This window comes from Channa argus, chromosome 11 (genome assembly GCF_033026475.1).
Source record: "Channa argus isolate prfri chromosome 11, Channa argus male v1.0, whole genome shotgun sequence".
In the NCBI taxonomy this organism is placed as follows: domain Eukaryota; kingdom Metazoa; phylum Chordata; class Actinopteri; order Anabantiformes; family Channidae; genus Channa; species Channa argus.
The window spans coordinates 17,326,544-17,346,382 of record NC_090207.1 but is presented as its reverse complement, the minus strand read 5'-3'; the positions used below and the strand labels follow the sequence as shown (position 1 = coordinate 17,346,382).

At 39.1% G+C, this 19,839-nt stretch overlaps 2 protein-coding genes across 5 annotated transcripts in view; one reads left to right on the top strand and one right to left on the bottom strand.

Annotated features, from left to right (window-relative positions):
* Nucleotides 1-37: 37 nt before the first annotated feature.
* Nucleotides 38-4,345, bottom strand: lysmd3 (LysM, putative peptidoglycan-binding, domain containing 3). Its single transcript, XM_067520889.1, has 3 exons — nucleotides 4,210-4,345; nucleotides 2,632-2,909; nucleotides 38-1,729 (listed from the first exon to the last, which is right to left on the bottom strand). The coding sequence occupies exons 2-3, from the start codon at nucleotides 2,896-2,898 to the stop codon at nucleotides 1,019-1,021; spliced, it is 978 nt and encodes a 325-aa protein (XP_067376990.1). The 5' UTR covers nucleotides 2,899-2,909; nucleotides 4,210-4,345; the 3' UTR covers nucleotides 38-1,018.
* A 666-nt stretch (nucleotides 4,346-5,011) lies between these two features.
* The window catches only part of adgrv1 (adhesion G protein-coupled receptor V1), a 96,197-nt gene continuing 81,369 nt past the window's right edge, over nucleotides 5,012-19,839 (top strand). For 2 of the 4 annotated variants that reach the window (XM_067521763.1, XM_067521761.1), the window contains exons 1-7: nucleotides 5,017-5,401; nucleotides 15,223-15,410; nucleotides 15,904-16,053; nucleotides 17,946-18,041; nucleotides 18,914-19,018; nucleotides 19,159-19,272; nucleotides 19,519-19,749. In XM_067521763.1, coding sequence (XP_067377864.1) covers nucleotides 15,225-15,410; nucleotides 15,904-16,053; nucleotides 17,946-18,041; nucleotides 18,914-19,018; nucleotides 19,159-19,272; nucleotides 19,519-19,749 — 882 coding nt within the window. In that variant the 5' untranslated portion in view covers nucleotides 5,017-5,401; nucleotides 15,223-15,224. Of the gene's footprint in view, nucleotides 5,402-15,222; nucleotides 15,411-15,903; nucleotides 16,054-17,945; nucleotides 18,042-18,913; nucleotides 19,019-19,158; nucleotides 19,273-19,518; nucleotides 19,750-19,839 lie in introns of all 4 variants that reach the window. The other 2 variants (XM_067521764.1, XM_067521762.1) reach the window with 2 other exon arrangements.

Below are 19,839 nucleotides of genomic sequence, written 5' to 3'. Positions count from 1 at the left end.
AAAACTGTATGTAAATAAGAAATGTCATACTATGTACACAGCTGCAACAATTCATTCAAAATAGATATTTATTTTCCAGCCTGTAGCACATTTCCACAGGTTGAAAGGCACATATTGTCAACAACACATAATGCTTTGTCATAAAATATCAAGTGAACAATGATAAAATTAAAAGGGCTATATAATAGTCAATATTTCACATAATTAAAAGCATGAGTCATTCTGAGAATACTGTGCCCTTTTCACCATTCTCGTACAAGTTTTTATTTATTATTTTTAATTTTTAATTTTTTATTTTTTAAATGTGGTAATGCAAGTACCACTAGGAAAGCTAAAGGAAAGAACAATTCAAGCAACGTATAACCTCAAATACTGATAGGTGTATGTGAAGACTAATTCTCAATAGTCTTGAAATAAATTAATTCTATGTTAAACACAATGGCAGCAATGATATCTTTCCAACAAATAGCCTTGGAAAATACACAACATTAGTAACATGGCAAAAAAAAGTAGTACTAAAACCTCTTGGAGACCAAAAGCACAGAATTAATGTTTCATTAGGGTTCTGACCAATGATTCTTCACAGATACAGGTGGACTACTGAACTTCATGGACTGAGTTTGTGAACTACAAATGCTGCAGTACTTATGGAAAATGTACCTTAATTCTCCTACCTGTACTGGTGACAGCGACTTTGAAATATATCTGCCAGTTCCTAAATATTTAGCCTGTCATTACTGTTTTCCTTGCAAAACTTTGAAAATCTGGCAGAGACAGTTGGGAACATTTTCAGACCATTGACTTGTTGAAAAGCAATTAAATGTAAAAGGAGAGACACAAGGAATAATTGTGACTGCACCTTTTTCCTTATATCAAACCTACAGTAAATGACTGTTCCCAGTAAAAAGTGACTGTCCCATTTAGATAGATTGCATCAATATAATAACTTACTAAAAAACTCAAATTGGACCTTTCATCCAGTTTTATTAGGTGTCTGAGTTAAGAAAAGTTATATTCCTTATGTTTTCTCATCCCCTCTGTGTTCGTCATGTCCTTGTTTGTCCACCTTACCATCCTGGAAATGTTTTTTATTAGCCAAATTTCCAGTATCATGTTTTGGTCCAGCCTCTGCACCGTTTGCTTGTCTAACAGCAGCGTCTGAATTATTGCCATGTGAGGATACTTTTTCATGAGAATTTGTAGGAATAACATGATGGCTATCCTCTGCTTTCATAACAACCTCATAGTACAGCAGATAAAATACAGGCGTGACAATACCAACAACCAGCATGATGGCCACAGCTGTCGACCACCTCATGCCCCAGTCTGCTCCATAATAAGGGTCCTTTCTTTGTGTTGGTTTATACTCCACTTCTCTTAGCAATGGCTGTTGCTGCTGTAGTGTTAAAGAAGACACAACCTCATTAAGGCTGCTCCGAGAGGGGCCTGTGGATTTCACCAGTTGCTCAATGTCCTTGTCTTTCTCCATCAGAAATCCCTCCACACTGTCAGCAGAAGAAGAAGAGTCTGTAGAGAATTCAGAAGGGAGAGAGGTAACAGGTGAGAACTGAGGCAGGTGCCTGGCACCTGAGGGTGAGGCAGAGTTGAGAGGTCCGGTGCTGTGAGTCTCAGTGAGGATGCTGAAACGCCTCACAGGTATCTTAACTGAGCGCAGTGCAAAGAAGTCCTGCTCTGTCAAAAGGCTGTTGGCACGCTTAATGTCAGCCACCTGGGAAATGCACAGAAAAATTTGTTTAGTGAACTACTTAAATACTATTACTAGTACTTAAAAAAGATAATATAACTAAAGCCCCCCAAATGGGTGGGACTGGTGGCTTAATGGCTAGGGCATCAGGTTGAAATAGAGTAGACCTTGGGATTGAATCACAGCCCACCCGGTGTGGCCCCGCCCAGCCACCATGGGCTACATTTGTACCGGTCCAAAGCCCAGATAAAATGGGAGGGTTGCAGCAGGAAGGGCATCCGGCGTAAAAAACACAGGCAAAATCAACATGTGGAACACGTTTCGCTGCGGCGACCCCTGAAGGGACAAGCCGAAAACCCTGGCCACCCAAAATTCTATGCAATAGCGCAGTCACCATATGCATACTTTAGTAACCTAAAAATAACCATGTCTTCCTTTGTTGTCACAAGAGTGTATTTTGGCAGTCAAATTGAGAAACATTGTCCTAGAGTCCTAGATAACATCTTGTAGGTAATGTATGAAAAGTTTGATTCATGTTGAAGCTGTGGTGAAAACTGATTCATGTTAAATGACTATTTTTCTATCTTTATTTAAATAATATTTCTCTAAATTTTAAAACGAATCAAAGATATATTATTCCATCTTTCTTAGAATATATCTAAAATAAATTATTATTTGAACTGTCATTTGTCAGATATAGTAAGCTTAAAGAAAAACAAGCTGTATGTCTTAGTAAAAGTCATGAATTAATAGATAATGTCATTAACAATTGCCCTAAATTTTATAGGGGGTTGGAGGCTTTTTGTCTTTTTGTATAATACTGTGTGTAAATAGAAAAACAATGGTACACTTTCCACAACATGGAAACAAAGGACTGAGATAAAGGAAGAAATAAAGACAAGCACACACAGTGAGCACAGACTTACTGAGCAGTGGTACTGCAGGGCAATACTATTTAAGGTGTCGCCATCCTGGATATCTCTGGTTAGGTAGATAATATCATCCATCCTCTCTCTGGAGGTGCTCCTCCGCAGCCTCTCTCTGCCACGTGATCGTAACTCATAGCTCTCTGTGTCTTCCTCTGACAGGTCATTCTCTGAGCCATTGTTTCCAAACAGATAAGCATGACCGCCATTGGCAGGCTGCACCATGGTGGCTGACTGGAACCCATAGTGCTGGCTTCTGCTGGACATTTTTTCCTTCCCTGTATTGGAAAGAACAGAGATAGGCTTGAGTACAAATGCTTTATCTGAGAGCCAAACCAATTCTCATTTAAAAGGATGTATAGCTTAAAACAACTGTCCTGTAATATATGTTATGTTCATGCAATAACCACTGGCAAACTTACACTACTTCAGAAACTAGCATGAAAAAACTGGCCATACATGCAGGTGGCTATAAGTCGTTTATTTCACTAGTTTTACTAGTGTGGGCGACACATTATAACAATCATCTCTATTAGAAACCAGCAGTTTGTAACATTATCCCCGAATATGACAAATGTTTCAGGCAATCTTACAACTCACACTTTACAGACATAAGAAAATGAATGGACAGGCCTGTATGGACTTTGACACCATACAAAATAAAACAATTCTCTCCCTTAAACCTTAATTTAGCTGGTGTAACCATCGGCTAACACACCAATTATAGGCTTCTTTAAAAACAACAAAAACAAAAAAACGACTGTGCCACACACTAAAAAACAAAATTAAGTCCATCTCCCTGAACATTTGATCACAGTTTAGCTAAATAAATCGGGCCTGTACAAACAGGATAAGCGACGCTACAAGTAGTAACTGTTTACCAAGAGATGTCACAGACCTCTGTTTATAGAAATAACATTTAGCGTTAGCCTTCGTTACCCGTTACGACCTTAATTATATGACTTCCTGTCAGAGATGATACCTACTTTATCACAGCTGAAACACAATCGACTGACTTCACTGGAGATTTCTACTTTCAAATTAAAATGCACGATCTGAGCTACGTTAGCAGCTAGCAATGCAAGGCTAAAATGTTAACCTTCAATCTTCTCCTTTCTGTTACACACAAGTGTAATTAACCAGCTAGTTAATGAAGCTGGCAGAACGTTACTGTGGATAAAAGTCCAGACTAGGCAACGTTACTGTTTAAGTAACTGTTAATGTTAAAGTACCGACTGCTAAGAAATGTATTATTTAACAACATGCTAATGCTACATACCAAACTAGTTTATCTCACACTAAAGTCCAAACGATGTGGCTTTCCAATAAAACTATAAGATGATTTACGCACTTTAGGCGCCAATTCAATGCCTTAAAATGACTTTATGGATAGTCTTGTAGTTACAGTGGTAAAATGTAAAACCCACATCTACAGATCACCTAAAGTTAGGTTAGCAAACAGGACCATCTATACAGGATTGTTAGTCATAAGCTAAATAGTTAGCAGTTCTATGGATTAACATATGTGGTTACAGTTCTTACAGAAAATGTTTGATTAAATTCAACAACTATCTTTACCTGAAACCGTGAACACCGATTAATCAGTTGTCCGGAATTATATCCATACTTGTAGAGGATTATCGTCGGGCTCACCTTGCATTTGGTACGTTATCTAGCTACGTTGGAGGTACTGTTAAACGACTACTCACGCCACGTCAACAGAGCATATTGACGTGATGACGTTATCACAGAGGACTCAGCCAAAACTTCCTCTAATCGCGAGATGGCGCCAAAAGTCAAGTTAAAAGTTGTCAGGAGCAAACAGACAAAGATTTCCGACAGAAGTTGGTATTGGGTCATTTTTATCCAGACTTTTGTAATAATATCCACACTAACCGACTTGTTTCAGTTGACCTAATCTGAGTGTTTTGTTAAAATGCTATTATAGCTGGTGTGTAGAAAATACGGCATTTACGGAGGGTGCAGAGAGTTACAAGCTAAATCTAGCGAACTTATTCCATATGCAATGCCAATGCTATCATATTCCAATTGATCTGCCAAACGCTGCTAAACACGGGCCTTCCAATCAATTGTTTTTGGACGTATTTTCACTTTAACAAACATTACTTAAGCTACGTAAATACTACAGCGAATGACACGTGCAAAACATCACAGGGTCTGTGCAAACAGGCATTTTGTATAAAATGCGTTCGAGTTAATTATAAATTGTACGTAAAGCTTTAGCGATAACATTGGGAACAGAGGAGCACCTGCTCGCGGGGGGGGGGTGGGGTATAACTATGTCTTTTCGGCTCACGGGGTGGAGCCCCGTTCGCCACACTGTGCACCATTGGGACACAAATGGGATTAAAACATCTTGTCTCATTAGGCAGCGGCCAGGAGACGAGCTGCAGTCTCTGACAAGCTGCAAACTAATCCTTCTGCTCAGACAGTTCTTGGTGTGTACAGCACAAGTAGCTCGCACATGGCCGCAGAAGCCCGGAGCTGTGTATAGAGAGACCACAAGGTCCTAGAACCGCTTTCTATTACTTTTCACCATCTTCTGTGTTGTTCACCAGGAAGCCAAAGTTGCCGGAGGAAATCCAGATTTTATAAATTGTTTTTTTTTTTTAAATAACGTTACAAAATGATGAGGTTATTGGCTGCTGTTTGAGAAGAGGAGGAACTGAAGACACCGGCGCTTACCAATGTTATCCACAGCTATATTACTTTAATTTATCTTGGACAGAGAGGCTAAGCAAGCTGTCAGGTAAGTTGGACAGATTTATCATATGTCTCTTCTCAACAATAGGTCCGTTTGTCTTTATGAGCAGCGGTGTGTGGTGATGCGCAAAAACTTTGCTGGATTAATTTTCTTCGAAAGACCTGAGGATGCTACATTATTATTGCTTTGTGACACATTGTTACACCGGCTCTCTGACAATGCGGACATTTTAGATCTATTTTTCAGTGAGTGAGTCGGTAATGACCAGTGACTTTAGGCGCTTTTGTCAGTGCTAGATTAATAGTGCAGGGAATAAAGGAAACAAATGGGTAGTGATATTACTCATCAATTATGCCAGACAGCCCAAGCAGACATATTGTATAACATAATAAGAAAACGATTAAAAGTGGTTGACCACTGCTAATTTCTTTTTGCATCGTGCCAAGAATCTCCCTTGGAGCCACTAATAAAATTGAAAAGCCTAAATATTGATTCAGTGCAATCAGTAAATGAATGGCTGGGTAGCCTATTGAAGACGAAGACAAACGCTTCCATGGTTACATCCAGGATCTCCAGTGTGATTACTCCGCTTTGTGTAGGTTTTCTCTCTCCCACTGACATAAAACAATTCAGGGGGAACCACCCCACACGTTGTGCTGGAGACCCTCTCATAAAGGCTCCGTTGAGCAATCTATAGGCTCACCATAGGCGGACCATAAGTAATCTTGGCACACTTTGAGTTGCGCACATGTCCTGCTACTGTTAAACAAACGAGTGGTGTGGAACAGCCTCGTTGTTGCTTCTTTGGGTGTTTTACGCAGATGCCAGGGCTCCGTAATATGCACCAGTTGATCTTCTGCAGTTTTCAGATCGGAATAATTAAACATGTCCACCTTATCTGTAATTGATTTGACATGATGTCATCTTGGTGCGCCCCATGCAAATCTCTTTTGTTGCCTCCTCTCGTGCATCAACGGAGTTAAATCCCTTTTCTCACTGGGGAAGAAGGGTGGGAGCTGGCTCTGTATCCATTCAGCACTTACACCTGCTATTCAGCAGCGCAGCTTCTGCAGTGTACCTTTGTATGAAAGGCGGGAATTATTGAATCATCTCTCTTCGATGTCTAAGCATAATAGTCGTTTCTTTTTTAGAAGAAGCATCAAAATATGCCATTAAAAAGCACAATCTAATTTCTTTAAATCCACAATTTATATTTTCACCACAAACCTACATGTCAAGGTCAGCCTATTTTCCTCACTTACTCAGAGCTCATGGTCTTTGTTTGTAAGTGTTTATGTCATTGCCTGGCAGGGGTCAGGCCCAGTTGCCTGTGTGAGGGCTGAATGTGATTCACTGGGTGGAAATTGTTTTACTGCCTGCCTCTCTCCCCTTCTGTTTCACCCCCCTAATAGCTGCACAGTACAAAAGGGGACAGTGCCATAAACAGAGGCTCTTCATTGATAAAAGGTGCTGAAGTGTTGCACATTGCAGACAGAGGGAGATTGATGTTTGCCGGGGATGCATTCTCAGTGGGTGGGCATAGAGGGAAATAGTAGACCAGGGCACATGCAGCTCTAGATACACTCTGCAACCGACTATGCCTGACTCTATCCATCATAGATCACTGTTGGGGGCCAGAGTTGTAAAGGACGTCTTTATCTGATGGTTTCTATAATGTTTAAACAAAACTTTCCATAACTTAATAGCTACTCTGCAGATATTCATGATTTAGTTGTCATCATATGTTGTTCCATATGATTCCAAGACATATAGTTGTGAGAAAAAGCAACTGATTAGTTTTCAGTTTCCTTGGTTTCTCCATAAATTGGCCAGGAAAAGTGTAATTATCTTCAACAAAGTCAATAATATCAACAAACACAATATTTTTAGGCTGATAAAATGCAAACATTTCTAATCTTTATTGAACATATTAAAAATACAAAGTGATTGTGGATAAAGAAATGGCAACAATGTTTTAACTAGTTGAACTACCTTTTGGCAGCGGTTTCCGTGTTTAGGACAGTGTAGTTGCGTTAACAAAACATTGGCCAGTACCAGTACTACTAAAATTCCAAGATTTTCAAGTGAATACCTAACCAAATGATACATATTTAAATTCCTTGTGAGTTCCCTGTAACCCTTTCCAGCTACATGTAAATAAATGCTTAATGTTAGATATTTTAATATATCTTTTTGCTTCTTGTGAATAGCACACTGGAATCTGTTTGAGTGTTTTTATAAGTCAAGGTAGTTCTAAACCACACTTCTCATTTCATTGATTGGACAACAGCAACAAAAAAAGAGAGAATAATAATAATAAAGTTATTAGGTAAAAAGGCCCATGACGTAAACTCAGGCAAACGTGTACTTAGGATTTTGGTGCATTTTGAATTTAAGATGTTTTCAATGGCTGTACATGGTGGCTGGTTTGGATTTATTTTCTGAGATTTAGAGATAATTGTTGTAAAACAAAACTGATTTTCAATAAATCTTATTCAGTTTTTGGTTTCATTTCAGTGTTTTGCTTCTCGATTACATTATTTATGGCCACTGCCAGAATAATAAAAGCACTGTTGTGGGCAGACAGTATAATTAAGTCTCTCATCTTGTCGTGGAGACAGTGAAGAGGCCAGGAGCTTGCTATAGGGTTAAAGAAGGAAAAACAAATGTCCAACACTCACACAAGATTAAATTTTATGATGAACTCTTGAAGAATTTAACATAATTTGATTAGATGTACAGATCATATGTACAATTCCTAGTAAGCATTTACTTTGGTTACCATGACACAGGAAGTATGTTTGTCCATCAAGACAGTGTTTGGAAACTCTTACAAAGATGTTGTTAGATTGATTGCATTGACAAATTCAAGTTGTAAATAGGTCTTTTATATTGGGATTTGAATTCTTTGTTTTGAAAAATCATTTGTCAGTCCATACTTATGAACAGGAGACAGTATCATGTTTTAGTAGATGTTGTCCTTGGAGCTGGGAGACAGGGAAGTGTGGGCCATCAGCAGGGCCAACAATCCCATGGTCTCTTTGTGGGCCTGACTAACCTCATATTGTTCCTGGTTTAGAAGATTCTAGTATGCTTGTTACAGCAGACCTTCGTCCTTAACCCTTCTGTCAAGTCTCATAATCACACATGCGTACAGTACATCCACACACTATGTATACACACACACTTATTGTTATATCTTATGCTCTGTAGAGGCAATGAAAAGGCCTCCTGTGCCCAACTCATCGGTCTGAGTATTAAATTTGAACTCTGACCTTGTGATTTTTGAAAAGCTAGTGGCCTGGGATGGGCCAGCTTCAGAGCATTTCCCACCTGCTGTGCATAACCAGATCCTCTGCTACATCTAATAGCAGTTGTCAATAAAAAGACTCCACTGCATAGAGTAAAGAGGTTATTTATTTTCTAAAAACATGTTCACCATTTCTTTGGTATTTGCATTTAAACCTGGTTAAACTGAAGTTCTTATGTTTCATTTCAACTGGCAGACTACAAAGAAAGATCAGTGCAGGAAGCGCACAGAGCATTATCCTTTTCTCTAATAACAAAGAAAAGTAAAATAACATTCAGGGTGGCTGTTATCTGGTTCAAATTTGATTGGTTAACACATTTTACTGTAGTTGGTCACGGGAGAAGAATTCCTTAAGTAGAGGGGGATTATTAAAACAAGCATGGTTGATATGTGGTGGGGTGTGTTTATTGTTGTAAAAAGATGTATTCATTCACTTTCACAGTCATTATAGACTGTAGCTTTATGAGCACAACATTGCAATGTCTGGGTACAAACTGAGATCACGCACTTCAGAAGAAATTGTTCAAAGATAAATTTAAGTATAATAATGAGTAGATTTCTGTTTGTGTGTGTATATTAATGGACACACATGTACGTATGTATATCACACGCAACATTTTGTATTCACCATAACATAATAATTGACTGGTTTGGGTTTTGATGGGAGCAATTAGCAGCACAGTTTTTTAGTTTTTTTTTAATCATCAACATGCCTTTTTTACATTTACATCCTCCTTATCCCAGCCACCTCGCCCTTAGTCTTTCATTACTGCAAAAGCCTGTAAAAGGGATTGTCACACATCTACTGTAACAAGTATGTGTTTGCCATGCACGTCCTTGTTTAAAAGTAATAGAGTAGAGCTGAGAGAAAAGGAGTGAGTCTGAATAGAATGGTTTTGATTACGGTGAAGAGGAGGCTGACATGCCAAAAAGTAGGGGAAACAAAAGAATAGAAAACTGTAGCAATGTTAGAAATGGACACAAAACACAAAAAGGAGAATGAGCGAACAAAGGACTCCTTAAAATTGTGTGCTGGTCAGTGAATCGTAAAGTCCCGCTTCGTCTCCAATGAAAATACAGCCCCATTCCAGGTTTTCCTTCTGTTTGAGAATGCTTTTGATATGCAATTAGCATTTTATCCAGGCTGAAACCAGTTACATGGAATAAAATAATACGCTTTCTAATTTGGTCCTTTGGTCTGCAAGGCTGTGGAGAGTACAACCTTTTTTAATCTCCTGAAAGTGCTTTTCTGTCTGCCTTCATCACTGTGTGTCATACAGGCTAATCAGTCTCCCAATGCCACACTGGAAAATGTTTTACATTAATAATGCACTGGTTCCTACTTAATTGGAACATTTCTTTCCTTTTTTTCCTCTTCTATATCTCATCCTTCCCGCTGTTTCCTAAGAAGGAGCAAAAACTCTTGTTTTCAGTTCGGGATGTAAGATGCCATTGGCTCAACTTAAGAGCAGCCAACCACGGCAGTGTGGACAATGCCTAAGGAAAACTCTCCCTGTCGCTGTTTCTTTTTTCACAGCAAAATGCACACTTGATTGGCAGCCTCTTGCCCCTGAAGGAGTAATGCTTGGTTTGAAAAGTATTGTCTGACAATAGCTGAAGGCTGACCTCATGCATTTTTGTTCTTTTGAGACTTACTCATTCAAGTGTTTTCTAATCTCCCCCAGTGTGGAATGGAATAATTTGGCTGCGGTTCAGAACACTGCCATCCTAATTTCCCAAAAATCTCTCTATTCCCTGCTCGTTGGACTAATGGTAGGTTTTCTGTTTTTCCCCTCAAAATAAATAGAGTACTATTTTTTGGGTAGAGCTCTTCAAAACAAGCCCAGTAAGTAACATAGCATTTTTGACAGATTTAATGATGTATGTTTTAGCTCTAGTTGCTTATTAAGTTTCTTAATTTCTTCTCCCTAAATTCTCTGCATGGCGAGAACACTCACTGATCTAAAAATATCAGAGGCAGAAAGTACAAGTGAAGTGCAATTATGGGCTTGTGAATTGACCGGGTAGGGCAACCGTGGCTACGCCGGGCTGAGAATGGACGGTGGGTGGTTTCTAGCTAGGGCCCAACACATTGGGTAGGTGGCATCGCTTGGCGTGGAATACAGTTTAAACAGAAAACAATCCAATAATCAGAGCAGAGGAGGCTCTGTGGTTTTAGGCCAAGCTCATACCCCGAGACTCATAAATGCAAACTGAAGTAACACAGTAGCCTTTCTATTAAAACAGACACAGAAGTTCTTTGGCAGGTTGACAGAATTTGTTTTTATACCGTACAAATAAACTCAACAAAAAATTAAATGGCAAAAAGGAAAGAGACAGAAGTATTATAATATGGATTTATTTAATAACATTTATATTTTAAAAATCTTTTAATATTTTATTCAACTTATTTTGAGCAAGCTCTTTTTTTTGCCTGCTTAAATTATGCGTAAGCACAGGTCTATACAGTACGCAAAGGCTTATTATCACCTCTTTTTATTCGCATTTCTTTCTACGATATCATCTGTGTCTGTGTGTTCCTGTTTACTTCTCTCTGTATCTGTGTCATTTTCTCTCATATGTCCGTGTTGTTGTTTTTTACATTGAGCTTTTACTGAGAAGGCACACAAATGTTTCAGGAACACTGTTAAATGAGTTGATGCAAATGACAGAGTAGTTTCTTTTTGTGGCCAGACTAACTCCAGATCACCAACCAGAGCTGTAAGAATGATGAATGAGATCCCACTGCAGGCCCCCCACTGTCAGACAACTGGAGATTACTTTCTTTGTGTTTCTGTATGTGTGTGTGTGTAGATGTATGCAAGTGACTACCTGCCAGATATAACCACATGCACTTCACCAAGGGCGTCTCGGGACAAGGGAAGCCTCATTGCAGGGATGCCGCATGGGAAAACTTGATTAAAACTCTACAGATTATTATCCTACACACCCTCTACCAAAAAGGAAGTAGGAGTATTGCCTTTCTCTTTTAAAGCTTCAAATAGTGAATAGTATCCTACATATAATAAAGGAAAGTCACACTTCTTCAATATGATTATATAGTCTGGTAATTGACAACCTAAAAGATTTCTTTTGTAATAGCGAATCTTTATAATAACAGCCAGCCACCCAAGAAACTGGAGCTGGCAAATGACTATATTGTGAATCATGCAAAGTCACTGTTTACGACAATCCTCTGATTGTAGAGTCTTACATGTATGCCTGAAATGAATAATTGATGTTTAAAATTACCAATCAGAGGCTAATGTCAAGAGAAACTTTAGAGGCAACAGCGACACTGACCCCAGGAGCAGCCCTGCAACCAGACACCTTCTCAGAATTTCTGACAGGGAGATATCTGTGTGTGTGGGGGGGGTGTCTCTGCAAAGGATCCAGTGTTAGACTCTTTTGCCAGGACAGGATCAAACCACCACTGACCAGGACTGATGATGTCACTGAGACTAGTCATGGTGCTTATCACATAATGTGAGCCTGCCAGGAAAGCTGTCTGGTGAGCTATCCATCACAAAGGTAGATGAAAAGAAGTTTGTCTCTAAAAAGAAAGAAGTGGTACGATGTCTGACATAGTGAAATCAGTGAATTCAAAATTAGCTACGTTAGTAAAACAAGTGGTTTGTGTGTTCGATGCCAAACGTTCATTTTTGTGAGCATGATGACTTCTTTTACATTTATATTTTTAATATGTATGTCATATACAGTATTTAACCAGTACTATATTTATAGCAGGTAATGCATATTTATTAGAATCTTTGATTGTTCCAGGGCATAAAGTAATGCAATAAAAAAAAAAGTTGACTGAGGTCAGGGACAAAAACTTAGTTAAATAAAAGCAATTTTAAATGTTCAGAATGTGAAGTCTCTTTAGTTGTGGTGATGTCTGTGGCTTGTTGAAGTGCCAGGTCCCACAAGCCTTCGTTTTATGTTCCTTTGTCCCAGGATTTTTGTGATGGACAGTGCATTTCAGAGCTCTCCAGTGTCTTGGCCTATCTGAGCATTGAGCCTTTGCACTTTGGATGCATATGCTGACAGCAGCAGCTCTGGCAAACACATCTGTGCAAGTGTGTGTGTGTGTATCTGTGGGTACTACTGTGCCTCTTTGCACTTCTCTACATGGACTCTGACTCCCAGCCTTATCAATGTCAGAGGTCTGTGCCAGACACTCCATGCTGCCCATTGCTGTCGTAGAGAGATCCTTGGTCACCCCTGTAACCCCTGGGGTCAAGGTTGTCACATCACATAATACAGAAAAACTTCCCCACCCTCTACAAAGCAGACCTGTGCCATCCACACAGCATATGCTTTGTATTTGGCCCTTTGAAAGAAGTGTGACCACCCCACTGTTTTGAAGCACAGAGTTTGGAGGTTAGAGGGTTGAATGCCTCCTACCATCCAACTAAAATATTGTGGTCTAAGTGATGTTAGGCAATCATTTAAATATTTGGAAGTGAGGTTTTGAGGCCGAGAGATTTACTGAATATATGGGGTGTGAGAATTCAGAGATTTACTTTGAAAAACAAAGATATAGCATAGAAAGACTCTGATAAAAGGAAAAACAGAAGCTTGCGAGCTGTGATCAGTGATGCATTGACATAAACCACAACAAACGTTTGTTAACCGTCCAATGTTACTCAATTAGCAGGTGATTAGATACTTTTAAACCACGCACACATTCAGCGTGCACTGTTACGCGGTGTAAGAGTGAGTGAGACTGTAAATGTGAGTGCTGTCTTAATCAGTTTTAGGAAAATCCCTGAATGATTCAGGTAGTTCCCAACCCCAGGAGTGTGAACAGGGCCAACAACAGGATTTATTCAACCCTGTGCCCTGTTAATCCAGTGACAAACTCACCGCTCTCCCTTTAGTCTCATCTTCTGTTCCCCGTGGTCCAGCTCTGCTACTCATTAGCTCTAAATCCTTTTTTGATGGATTTCCCAGTAATTTCTCCACTGCTGGCATTTTTGTGGCACACACACACAAACCCCTTAACATCACCCTATCACACAGACTCTCAGTAACATTCTTATGTCGTTTCGCTGTCGCACATCTATAACATTTGCATCTTTTGATTCTGATCGAATCTGTCAACCAACACCATCTAATGGTACAAACAGTGTCTGATTCTCTTAAGCTAACAAACAGATTGATAGATAGTTGCTATTTAAAAACTCACCAATACTGAGAAATACTTAGATTGATATAACAGTAATGGAACATATGAAAAATTGGATTTTTCTATTATCCAACTTTCCTAAATGATTTCTGTGTATATAAAAAAAGACCCAAACATGACTTCATCCATCCATTCCATCGAAGCTGCTCAAGTTCTTTTTCAAGCTTGTAATTAAGAGCAAAGACCTTACGTGTTCGTACTGTTGGCAAAGCTAAGTGGTGCAGATTATGAATGGGATGGCTATAAGGCAGCGGGGAGGGGAAAGACAGGACAGAGAGGTCGCAATTCAGCTTTAGGCTGGCTCCACCCCACTTGTCATGCTGTGTTGTTTTTGTTGTGATAACCATGACAACTGTCTCAGCGGCTCTATCCAGTTTAGGATTATTCTGGGTGAGAGAGCTAAGCAGGAGAGAAGAGGCAAGGAGAGGAGGGGATTCAAGGACGAGATAAGGTGATTAAAAGTAGGAGATACAAAGAAACATTGAGGGCAGAGGCGTGCTGAAGAGACATACAGAGAAGTGATGATGATTGAAGGAAGCAGGAAAGGAAGAAAGATATTTGGATTGAGAGTAGACAGTGCTGCCAGTGCAGAATTGCATGGGATGCTGTGAAGCTTCATCCTGAGTTACAGAAACTACCTTGAGTGATCACATTTATTCTGGCATGGCATTCATGTGGTAAAGAAGGATAAAGTCAGCAGCTGCTTTAACAGTTTTCAAAACATGAGGACAAAAGGCATTGGAATTATGTAATAATGTTATGAATCATTCAGACCACAATGACCAACAAGCCTTCCCACGAGCCTGGCTGCACATTTTCAAATGCCAGGCCTTCTGAACATCTGGCCGCTCCATATTGTCTAAAGATCATTTGTTCTAAAGTGACTGCATACATGTCTTTTAATTTTATTATCACCATCCATCAGAATGAATAATATAGGAGGTCATTTATAAAATGGGAAATACCAGCTGTCCATAATTATTTGGACCATTGTAGACAGGGATTTTAAATCTTTGTAAATGTGTCTGTGAGGGCTTCTTTCGGATGCTTCCTTGTCCTTGTGTATTTTTTCCCTACATCTGTACTTGTAATACCAAATCAAGTAGGTTTCTAAATTAAACTAAATTTAAAATCTTCTGTGTTAAGATGAATTTAAGCACATTTATGTAAAAATTGTGCTATCTCACGGAATATTAAAACAAATATCTAAAACGTAAAGTAAGAAAACGTAAGTAAGTATAGTAAAGTAAAGTAAACTAATGAATGAATGTTAATTCATTAGTAAACTAATGAATTAACAAAGCGTAAGTGTGGCATCTGTTTTATTTATGTTTGCCCCTATATATGTCCCACTTTTTCCTTTAGGAATGCTCCCTTTCCTCCTGCTACCTGGGTTGTTTCTGGCTCTGTCCATCCCTGGCACTGCCTCTTCGTCAGCCACACTGCGGTTCCTGGGTCAGACTGACTTTGTTGTCAATGAGAGCAGCACAGCTGTGGTCCGGGTTGTTGTGGAGAGAGTCGGAGACCCAATCAATGTGACAGCTTTGGTTCTGGTAGGACATGGCACAGTCTCCATATTGATGACTCATTGTGTATCTCATCAATCTGTTAAATCACTTTTCTAATAAGTCTGTGTTTAAAAAGATGATACTCAATGCAGACCTTGTGATGCATCATGTAAAGCAAATAAGAACCAGTCAACTTGCTCAGTTGCTGTGATGTATCTTCCATGTCCAGTGATACTTTTATCTATAGCAAACAGTGGTGTTGGTATTAAAGATACAGTGTGTCTGCAGAAACTGTTCTGGAAATAGCAGAACACATAGATATTCAAATGCACAAATAATGTGCCTGCAACACCCTGTCTTCAATCGTAGCTTTTGCCTGTTCTGCCAAATTGTTACTTTTTCTTTTGAGTCTCTTCTGTTCTTCTTAATTTTACACTATCAAATAAATGAATATATCTCAAAATGCAGAAAGAAGCAGAAACCTTAATCTGTTGAAAATATAGAGTGGTGTAATTTTGTATCCGGCTGTTTTACCCAGCTAGAGGGAGCTGACACAGGGGACTTTGAAGCTGTGAATGCTGCAGCCTTTCTGCTGTCCACTGAGACCAGTAAGACCATCTTCATTGCTGTGAAGGATGACGACCTGCCTGAAGCTGATGAGACCTTTACCTTCAAACTTACACTACAGGTAAATGCCCAGTGTTTGCACACAAAAGTGTGTGTGTGTGTGTGTCTGTGTGTGTGTGCGTGAGAGAGAGACAGACAACTTGTGCATGCAGCAAAATATCTGTTGATTGATGATGACCCCCTGCACCCTTTCTCCTTTACACCCTACTTTCTTTTCTATGGATCACCAAGCTTCCTTTCTACGAAGTCCCATCGTTTAAATTCTACCCCTGACTGTCCTAAACCACAGCTACTAAGCAAAAGGAAGTGGGGGTGTCCCATAGTAAGCCCTGGGAGGCTCTGAGCTGCAAAGTCTTTGATGTGTGTACTCTATAGGACTTTTCCAGAGCAGGGCTGCATGGGGCCAAATGTTGTGTGCGTCTCTGAGGCTTCCCACTAAAAGACGACTATGTAAAATAGAAACTAACTTCGACAGCCACAGCCTCACCACACATTAGATTAAAGTGAATCTCTCATTCACATTTCCTTTGACTTTGTTGGGCATGTCCATTCCATGGATTTATTTTTTACACATGTTCTGTGTTCCATTAACACACTGTGGCAGATGAATAGTGTGTCTGTCACACTACATTTAAATAATCTTTTTCTTATGCATTTTGAGACATTTTAGCTGACCACCAAACACACCATATAATCAAAATGTGCAACTTCCTACTGTATACTTGTCCAATAGTTGCTTTTTTTATGGTGTTGTTGTGCTTTTGCCTTTGTGTGTGGTGTTGTAAAGGATTGCTATAGTTTGATGTTTTAAAGAAAGGATTTTTGCGTGTATAAATTGTAAATCCCTATCAAAGGAAGTACCACCACACCCAGACTATCTCCTAGGTTTTATAAGGATTTTAGCTGTCAAATGTGATTGATGAGCTGCTTGAGGGTGGTGCTGATGTGTGTGTGTGTGTGTGTGTGTGTGTGTGTGTGTATGTGTGTCGGTCAGTCGGTCGGTCGGTCGTATCCTCACTGTAAGGCTTACAGCAAAAATCATTGTGAATCATGGATTGTCAGCTATGTATATTTGCAAAGCAGCTACATCTCTGAAGAGCTGTCAGCAAGAATGACTTTCTTCAGATTTTCAATTTAACGCCACATTTGTGTGACATCTGGTTAACATCCAGTAACACAAGCCCTTGCCTGCTACTAGAGTGAAAGAACATATGAGGCATACTTAGCCCTTTTGTTTACACTACAGCAGAGACAAAGCTTTGGCCCAATTCTACCCATATCCGCTTTCTGGAGGATGAATTTGCACTGCTAGGGGTGTCAAAGATTAAGCACAAATAAGAATTGTTGATCAGGCTTTATTTATCTATTTGTGACTGGTAAATCTGTAAAAAAAATTATTCTTTCAGTTGAAATTATAAACTAAGTTGTGGAAACACACTTGAACTCTGGCATGGTGCTTGTCTATAAGGTGAGTGTGAAACCTTCGCTAATCTCACAAATAGAGAGAAGAGTTAGGTTAAATTACAAGGCTGTGCACTTTCTCTTTAATAAGGTTCAGAAAATGAAAATCCTTCTTACAAAGATCAAAGGTAATTGTTCTTTTCTTGTGATAAAACCTCTCATTGTAAGTTTGGTTGAAGTCATTTTGTGATTTTACACACACTGAGATTTTAAATTTGTCAGGTCTTAGTTCCAAATCACAGCGCACAGCATAAGTCCTGAAGAGGTACCCCACTGTGAGCTAACCTGACAAATCAACTGGGCTGAGACCAGTACTTCCTGTCTTTGTTCCATCTCACTAGGACTTCACAGTTAGAGCACAAGAAAGAAGCGAAGATAGTAGCAGTCGGGTATTCTACTTTTTAACGTGAACATAAGTGTTGGGGTGTAAAGCCACATACTTTATATGTGGCCAGGTTTTATCTAACCATTTCAATTTCCTCCACCTCCCAGAGTTCCTCTAATGGTGTGACTTTAGGAAACCCAAACAAGGCAACCATCACCATCCTATCCAATGACAACGCTTTCGGAATTATTGCCTTTAACTCAGTAAGAAACTACTATCATCTTGTCAATTCAATTGCTTTTTTGTCTCCTTTATTAGTGCCTACATCTTCTAATTTTAAACTGTAATTAATTTGGTCTACATCACTTTTACATCGTATAAAGCGATATAGGGGGCAAGCAAAATCAGTTTATCTAAACTCTTTGAGATTTTTAGGATAGGTAAAGCTGCCTGAAATATTTCATCCTGCACAGTAAACAGAGGGTATTGAATAAAAACTTAACTTTAACAATCTCAGGGGTAATTTAACACCTGTAATTTTCTTACATGTAAGAAAATGTCTGCTCCCTGTCTGGTGTAAGTGGAGCTTAAAATATTGCCCAATTTTGACTAATATCATTGTATTCATATTTGTGCTGTGCTACATCAGCACTACCTGGATTCATTTACCAGTGCAACTTTATAGCATTTCCATGGTAGCTATGATATACTGTAGGCTTACCGGGAATTGTTTGACCTGCACAGAATCTACAAAGGCCTCGTGATTCTGGTAGATATGTCTTCAGCGTGTTAGTCGGTTGTTTTTGTTTACTAAATTTAATTTGTTTCTTTTTTACGTGTCCTCTTTGTTTTCTTTGTTAATATTGTATGGAAATTTAATTACAAAGTAAGAAAACAGGAATTTACGTTAAACAATACTGTACTTTCTGAGGTTTTTTGATTTATTTAAACTGAAATTTACTTTAAGATTTGGTTGATTGGTTACAATAGTTAATTACAGCTCCGAAAATATGACATGTTGCTATGTTGATAAATGTTTTTGATTTTAATTAGCAATGTTTCACTGTATTGAATTTGATTAAATTGAAACTGATTCTGCTTGTCTGTTTTGCCTGCCTCATCCTTGCCAACACAGACTGAAGAGATCATTGTTGATGAACCCAGAGGACGAAAACATTATGTGCCTTTTACCTTAATTAGAGAGAAGGGAACATATGGGACTGTGACTGTGAACTTTGAGGTGAGAGAGCAACATGCATAAAACATAAAACAATATTTGTTTATTGTGTTTTGGGTTTTTTGCACCAGCACATAAATATTTAAATAATGTATGTGCAGTATGTTAATGATGTAAGCATCACTTTGATTTCTCCTTTTCAGATCTCTGAGGGTCCCAACCCTGCCATTGAGGATCTCAGTCCAGAAAGAGGGAACATCACAATACATGTAGGACAGGCTGTAGTGAACTTCAGTGTCCTCATCAAAGATGACCCGGTATTGAATATGCTCCTCATTGTAGAGTTTAACCCATCCATATTTTCTCTCTCTCTCTCTCTCTCTCTCTCACACACACACACACACACACACACACACATATACTATATGCTATGTGTAAAAAAAAAGCGTTTGGATAATAATTGGATGGATGATTATAATTTAATTTAATAACAAAAAAACATTTTTACATTTGAATAGAAAGGGTTGTTCTATATGAACATAACTCTCTTTCTCTGTGGACAGATCCCAGAGGATGATGAGGTATTTTTGGTCAGGCTAATGAATGTGACAGGTGGAGCCCTCCTCAGCCCCAATGCCAGCAGTGTGAAGCTGAGAATCCGGCGTAATGACAGTCCACTGCGGTTTTCCCACTCTTTCATTGCAGTACAGGAGTCTGCTGGAGTCATTGTCCTCAATGTGACACGTGGTCGGTTAACTGAGGATGGGCCAATTGTTGGTTCTGTTGACACTAAGGTAACTTTCTATCAAACCACTCTTTACCTAGAGTTTCGACTTAGAAATAGGGTACATCCGCTTTATTTATGTATTTAAACTAAGCTACAT